The following is an 8,128-nucleotide window of genomic DNA, read 5'->3' on the forward strand; positions in this document are numbered from 1 at the left end:
AAAAGTTGTTATTTTTCAGTTTTGCATAAATGGAAACATTGATGTCTCTAGAAAGTTCTGTGAACATTATAACAGTTCTACACATGGAAATGACAGTACAGAGAAAAGCAATATCATACCTTCATAACCACATACAAACATTTATTCTGAAATGAAAACAAAAGCAAAAACAGTTGTAGGATTATTAAAAAAAATTTTTTATGTTTCCATATTGTTAAAGTTTAATACTGTGGATTTATAGCTCATCAACACTAATTCTGCTTTTTTTTTTTTTTTTTTTTTTTTCAGGTTTCTGTTTTTGTGGTTCTGTATTAAATTGTGCATGCAAATGTTCAAAATATTAAAAGTTAATTTATATCTACATGACTGCACAAGACACTTCTGAACCCGCAACAGATACACTGGTTTTTCGACCAATTGAGATTCCGGTTCCCAGGAATTTGACCTCCACCCCATTCTCACCAACAGATGCTCCCGTATCGACTCCAAGTCCCAGTTTCGCAACAACTGGACCGGCTTTAGCCGATGCGCTGGCTAATTCTGCCCGAGCCATTACTCTGACTCCATCCTCACTGATTTCAGCTCCAGCCAAGGCGTTGGGACCTCTGGCTTCGACCTCCAATCCACTGCATCGAGCTCGAGCTTGTCCATATCCTGCTTCTGCACAGAAGGCGTTGGAATCAGCTCTAACCGAGGCGTTGGGACCTCTGGCTTCGACCTCCAATCCACTGCATCGAGCTCGAGCTTGTCCATATCCTGCTTCTGCACAGAAGGCGTTGGAATCAGCTCTAACCAAGGCGCTGGGACCTCTGACTTCGGCCTCGAATCCACTACATCCAACTCGAGCTCGTCCAACTCTTGCTGCTGCACAGAAGGCGTTGGAATCAGCTCTAACCAAGGCGCTGAGATCTCTGACTTCGGCCTCGAATCCACTGCGTCCAACTCGAGCTCGTCCAACTCTTGCTGCTGCACAGAAGGCGTTGGAATCAGCTTCAACCGAGGCGCTGAGATCTCTGACTTCGGCCTCGAATCCACTGCGTCGAACTCGAGCTCGTCCAACTCTTGCTGCTGCACAGAAGGCGTTGGAATCAGCTCTAACCAAGGCGCTGAGATCTCTGACTTCGGCCTCGAATCCACTGCGTCCAACTCGAGCTCGTCCAACTCTTGCTGCTGCACAGAAGGCGTTGGAATCAGCTCTAACCAAGGCGCTGAGATCTCTGACTTCGGCCTCGAATCCACTGCGTCCAACTCGAGCTCGTCCAACTCTTGCTGCTGCACAGAAGGCGTTGGAATCAGCTCTAACCAAGGCGCTGAGATCTCTGACTTCGGCCTCGAATCCACTGCGTCCAACTCGAGCTCGTCCAACTCTTGCTGCTGCACAGAATTAGATTAGATTAGATTAGATTCAACTTTATTGTCATTACACAAGTACAGGTACAAGGCAACGAAATGCAGTTTAGGTCTAACCAGAAGTGCAATAGCAGCAAGTGCAGGATATACAGTGGTTCATAAGTGCAGAACATGGATATGTACTGAATAAATATAGAGTTGAATACTATTATAAACAAAAATTTACAGATAGATTGTCCTATGAATATAATATACAGATAACTATTACTGTGAACAGAGTTTACAGCTAGATATGTACTGAATATAATAATATACAGATGGCTATTACTATAAACAGAATGTTTACAGATAGATATGTACTGAATATAATATACAGATGGCTGTTACTATAAACAGAATTTTACAGATAGATATGTACTATGAATATATATACAGATGGCTGTTACTATAAACAGAATGTGAGCATAATATACAGATGGCTATTACTATAAACAGAATTTAACAAATAGATATATGTATAAGTTAGGCTAATGAGCAGTATAACAATGGATTTAAAGTAGTGCAAATAAAGTTTGGACAGAAGCTATCCGAGTGAAAGTGCAGTGGAAAGTAATTGCATATTACAGTTAAGGTACGATATTGCAATGTATATATAAACAGTCGGTACTGTAAATAAACAGTCGGCAGTGCAAATTGAGCATATTCCAGTCAAGGTAGTAGTGCAAGATGCATATGTAAACAGTTGTTACTGTAATAACAGTCAGCAGTGCAAATGAACATTATAGTATTGCAAATAACAAAATGGAGGCAGGTGTGAGGAGGGAGAGGAGAGTCAATCAGTATATGAGGGGAGTGGGATCAATGAGGGTTAGAGTTTAATAAAGAGACTCTAGAATCTAAGCTTCCTCTCTCCTTCATATGCAAGTTTTACTTTTGTTTTTTTTGTAGTAACCTTTTTGACTTCCCAGGTTTCCTTTTTTAATAATTTCTTGTTTATGTCACTTGAAATAGTCAAATTATTTTTTCTATAAAGAATACCACATTCTTCATCTGCAAATAAAACAGATGAGCGTTAGTGCAGTGCAAATAGATACAGAAATGTTGAAAAACAACAACATGTTTATATGAATTTATGCTATTTCATACTGAATATTAGAACATTTTAAATGTGACAAGTTGGTTTTACACCTGCAAGCTGTAAGTTCTGTATTTGGTGTGATTTAGTCTGAGATTCGGTTTGCCTACAATCCTTCTGTGGCAAGCAGGACGAGGCCGAGGGCCGTGAGAGAGCGGCATGAGGCCAGTGGCGTGATTACTCTGATGAGCGACACCTGCGAGACGCACCGGTCTCGTATCTCTCACAGAGGAGCGGAAGCATAAAGGAGGAGCGACGACAGTGAAGAGCGAGAGAGGAACTGGGGCCCGTTCTTCGTACGTCGCTAACTCATTTAGCTGGATTTGATTGTTGGCAATTTGGCATGATCTTGGATTGTTTGGTTCTTCGACGCTCATCCTGGACTTGCTGTCATAGCAACAGGTCCGTAAGCTTAAACCTGCTCGTGAGCAGGCTTATTTCATGTAAACAGGATTAGATCGCAGCTTTATAAGCGGAGCTGATACGGGAAGTCCAGCGCAGCGCGATAGTGCACTTTCTGAGATATATATTTTTTCTCGTGACTCGTGAGATTGTCGTTTACATTATTAATTTGTTGGAAACGGACATTTATTTTCGACTTGTCGGAGTCGGGCTTTAACTACAGCACAAACTGTTTGCATTGCCCTAAGATTATTTGCGAGTGGCTTTTTCCTTTACACTATTGGAGATGCGGAGAACTTGATGGAAAGTGCTGTCTGTCGTGTCATTCGGAGTTTACCTGGCGCTTTTAGGTTTAAAAAACAGTTTTAGGTTTTTTTGTGGCATTTCCAAGCCACTTAAGACCCAATGTTGTAAAGCAGTTTTTTTTTTTTTTTTGGCTATCACAATTTTTTTATGAAGATCATGCAATCATGACCATGCCGATTACAGTATGGCTTCACTAACGTGAAGCCATACTAGACTGCTAGATAGACTGCCATCAAGGCCTCAATGAAGGGGATTATGTGAACAGAAAGGGGGTTCACAATGTAAATGTGCAGCCCAGTTACTATTGTGATTCTTAATATTCCAGATTAGTAATATTATATCAAATTAAAAAAAGGCAGTTGACTAAAATCTTCCATATCACAAATGTGAAAGCAAAATGGCCAGGATCTGTGCATGACTTAAGAATTTTCAGAGATTCACATTTATGCACATTATTTGAAAGTGGTAAGAAAAGTTCCACAATTAAATATCAAGCTCACTGTATTACACACACTTATGCTGATCCTAACAGAACTGCATTTGTTCATAGCTGATTATGACATGTTCCTGCAGACAGGTGTTTTATGACCCCATTCCCTGACCCAAACCAGTTACAATGCAGCTCCAGGACAAGGGCACACAATGAAATTAACTTTGGCTAACTAAAGGGAAGATTTCAGTGTCTGAAAAGTCTGAGGGTTGCACACCTGACAGGGCCTGTGACATTATTGCATGTGCCATATTACACAACATTGCAAAAAAAAAAAAAAAAAAACATTTTCATTAAATGTTTAATAAAAGACAAATATGCTTAGTTCCTTGAGTTTTATTTCAATTGTTCTTTGTAAAGAAAAGCCAGTGGTCAAGTGCCTGCAACAACAGATATTAGACACATGCCTCATGCAACAAATAACAAGGAAAAGTTGTCTCTACACTGCCCACCTGTAGGCCTATGACACATACTTTTCAACTCTGTCTGTGCCTCTTCTGTAGGCCTTTCTGTAGATGTGGAATCCTGCAACTTATATTGCAGCCATAAAGCATACAAGTATATATTAAGTAAAGTTATTTATGCACTTGCAGGTAGGCTAGTTCCTATTATGACAGTTATCTGAGAGGGTTTATTCACTGTCCAGTGCAATGGAAACAAATGGACATTACAAAGTCTTATCCTTTCTTTCCTTTGGAAAGTTAGAAAATGTCCACTTACTGCACATATTTCAGCACCACTTTCTTGGGAACAGATACAAGTGTTGGTGTATTGTGTAAAAGTGCACAAAAGAGGAAAACACAATGTCATTACAATGAACTACACTCGGGAAAAATGTGATCAATAACTCATGGCAAAATATTTTTACAAGTTTATCAGTTTTCCCTTTCACAAGTCAAAGCAATTCATCATTACTCAAGATTTAACATGCAGGTGAAATGACTATACGGCCTAAATTTAATGCAGCAAAAATTATTTTAGTGAAGCCTAAGTGACATATGTAATCGGCATGGTCATGATTGCATGATCTTCATAAAAAAATATGATAGCCTAAAAAAAAACTGCTTTACAACATTGGGTCTTAAGTGGCTTGGAAATGCCACAAAAAAACCTAAAACTGTTTTTTAAACCTAAAAGCGCCAGGTAAACTCCGAATGACACGACAGACAGCACTTTCCATCAAGTTCTCCGCATCTCCAATAGTGTAAAGGAAAGAGCCACTCGCAAATAATCTTAGGGCAATGCAAACAGTTTGTGCTGTAGCCTAGTTAAAGCCCGACTCCGACAAGTCGAAAATAAATGTCTGTTTCCAACAAATTAATAATGTAAACGACAATCTCACGAGTCACGAGAAAAAATATATATCTCAGAAAGTGCACTATCGCGCTGCGCTGGACTTCCCGCATCAGCTCCGCTTATAAAGCTGCGATCTAATCCTGTTTACATGAAATAAGCTGCTCACGAGCAGGTTTAAGCTTACGGACCTGTTGCTATGACAGCAAGTCCAGGATGAGCTTCGAAGAACCAAACAATCCAAGATCATGCCAAATCGCCAACAATCAAATCCAGCTAAATGAGTTAGCGACGTACGAAGAACGGGCCCCAGGCCTGCGTTTTATTTGATGTTTTGTTTCTGTTTTGTGTTGCCAGCAGTCGTCCACGAGGGGCTGCTGGCTTATACTTTCATTTGTGTATTTGTATATTTATTTATTTATTGAATATGTTAAAATGTTCGCCGGTTCCCGCCTCCTTCTTCCCGTAACATCTAAACTGCGTTACTTACACCTTCACACAACAGCACTAATTGTTCAAAAGAAAGGAAGTAATCTTCTGCATCTTCATAATATGTTAGTAATAGCCTATTATATTTTACATAATCTATTTTATATTTATTTATTTATTTTAAATGTGACAACAAAGAACTTCTATAATTGTCATAGTATTTGGGAATATTCAGACACATAATATGTACACATAGACCATCGTTAGAAAATGAAACATTTTAGAAGTAGTTGGGAGAGCGGGGCACAACCTAACACTTTTTGACTTTCTCAGTTTGGGTAAATTCACTTGGGGTTAACATTAATTTCCACATTAATTTCACACATGTCTAGTACAATTATGTTTGTTTTGTTTCATTATACAGTGTATAATTCTTTCTTGATTTCCCCGAAAGAATGAAAGTAATATGTGACAACATGCCCCATATGGTGCACACTGTAACAGGACCATATGACAGATTATAATGTTATCTTATGATAAAAAAAATACAAGATAAACTCAAATATTTGGTCAATTAAATACAATTATTAAACTTTTCATATAAAATAATGGCATTTTTTAATAATTAAAAATAAAGTCATTTTTTAGTTTGACAAAAAACACACCGCAAAACAGCTATACAGCATAGTTCAAAACATGAACATTGACTCTCAGTCTTTATTCACCTTTTTCTCATGGTTTCTCAATAGAATTCATAAAGGTATAGAATAGAATAGAATAGCATAGTTCTAATAGGGGCTCATTGTAACGCATGTGACAACATGCCCCACCTGCACAACAATATCAGCATTAAAGAACTATCTCAGCTGTTAAATTACAGATATAAGATTATAATAATAGCAGATTTGTGCAATTTTATGAAAAATGATCTTAAGTAAGAAATTTACTTTTGCTATATGGTTAAAAAATAAATGTTCAGTGATATCTTCCAAAGATTTTTTTCATTTTGGCACAATTGTTTCTATATATAGTGTTGATATGACAACTAGTAAATACACTGAAGTTAGTTTCGTCATGCTGGCATGTGTGGAAAGTTTGTGTTACAACTTGCCCCGTGTTAGTGCCCGCTCACCCAAATATAAAATACATACATTAACAAATAACACTTAAGACCAACTATTAAAAAGCACTTACCATATTCTTCTTCTTCTTCTTCATCATCATCTCCACGGTAGGTTAAACTTCGGTTTTCGGCCATGTCTCGATCAGGTCCGCTGCTCCGTCCTAATATAGGCTCCAACTGAAAGTGCGATGGGTTTTGCCCTGGATATCTTTGAAATCACTATATGGACTGGAGTTAAAACTTAAAAAAAAAAATGAATAGACGGAAGCAGTACAATAAACAAACTACATCCAATAATTGTTAGGCTATGTCCTGTCCTTATTAAAACTGAATTCCTAGAGCATGATATTCCGTTTGTTGCAGTGTCCAAAAATACATGTCTTGTCTAGTTTGACCATCTTATTACAGGGGTAATAATGGTGAAGAATTTTAAATGAAATTTCTTTTACTTTCTTTGTAATTAAAAATGTATGTGGGTTACTCCATGCTCTATTCCAGTTAATATATGGGGGACCATTTGTACCTGGAGGCAGGGATAGATTTTGCACATAAAAGGTTTGTTGACTTTCCTGTCTAGAAAAGATAGACCATTTATTGAAACACTACTGGAGAAAGATATATTAATTTGATCCAAATCTTTTGTAACAAGATTATTTCGACCATAGACTAAAAAAACAGAAACGTTAGACCATTTATTCTATAGCTGTTCACGTAGCTCTTCTCTGTGGAATGATATACATGTCAGAGTTCTGTCACTTCTGTTTGGGTTACATCTTGGGTTGGTGACAGAACACTAGCATTCTCGGTTTGTCATGTGTTTGTGTATAGTCTGGTTTGTTGTGAGCACATGGCTTGTCATGTATTTCCTTGTGCCATATGTGCTCTCCTGACAATTGTCTAGCCCCTCCCATCTTGTTACCTGATTATTGATTAATTTGCCTCGTTACCCTCTTTTGTTGCTTCCCTATTTAGTCTCCCTGTGGTTGCAGTCCTGTGCTGGTTCGTTGTCTGTGTTCCCTTGTGTTTCCAGTTTGTTGCCAAAGAGTTTTTGTTTGTAGTGTTTTATTTCTTTTGTTAATAAATACCCATTTGTTTTCAGCACTCGAGTCCTTACTCCTTTCACCAACCCAGTCCGTGACAATACAATGTTTCATTAATGGATACTTTGGCTCAAACATACATCTAATTTTGACGTCGTCTTTTACTTTTCTGACTCAAACTCTTCTGTACAATATATAGTCAACTTATTAATTTTGCTTGGAAAATTCTTTATTCATAAATCGAAATTTATGAAGAACAAACCTCTTTTCAATGTTTTTAAACTTGACTTGACTAAATTATATAGACTGTATCTCTGGATTAGATGGTAAATCAGTTAACTTTATAATTAATTTAACTGATATTTACTGTCTGATACTCTGGCTGTGTACTTTTGTTGTTTATAATTTTCATACAGATTATTTGTTACTTGTATGATATTTGTTTCAACTCTCTATTGTCTGATGTGTGTGTATATATATATATATATATATACACACACATAAAAAAAAAAAAAAATATATATATATATATATATATATATGTATATATATATATATGT

General features: G+C 37.4%; 1 protein-coding gene across 1 annotated transcript; it reads right to left on the reverse strand.

Annotated features, from left to right (window-relative positions):
- Positions 1–285: 285 nt before the first annotated feature.
- Positions 286–6,687, reverse strand: LOC311295267 (uncharacterized protein). Its single transcript, XM_084416552.1, has 2 exons — positions 6,600–6,687; positions 286–1,374 (listed from the first exon to the last, which is right to left on the reverse strand). The coding sequence occupies exons 1-2, from the start codon at positions 6,627–6,629 to the stop codon at positions 553–555; spliced, it is 852 nt and encodes a 283-aa protein (XP_084272678.1). The 5' UTR covers positions 6,630–6,687; the 3' UTR covers positions 286–552.
- Positions 6,688–8,128: the final 1,441 nt, after the last annotated feature.

Source organism: Rutilus rutilus (genome assembly GCF_951802725.1).
Source record: "Rutilus rutilus genome assembly, chromosome: 8".
Taxonomy (NCBI): Eukaryota; Metazoa; Chordata; class Actinopteri; order Cypriniformes; family Leuciscidae; genus Rutilus; species Rutilus rutilus.

Coding starts and splice junctions, on each gene's coding strand:
- LOC311295267 (XM_084416552.1), bottom strand. CDS start 6,629: ATGATGATGAAGAAGAAGAAGAAGAATATG. Junction 1,375..6,599: donor AGAAGAAGAAGAAGAATATG/GTAAGTGCTTTT, acceptor AATTCTGTGCAG/CAGCAAGAGTTGGACGAGCT.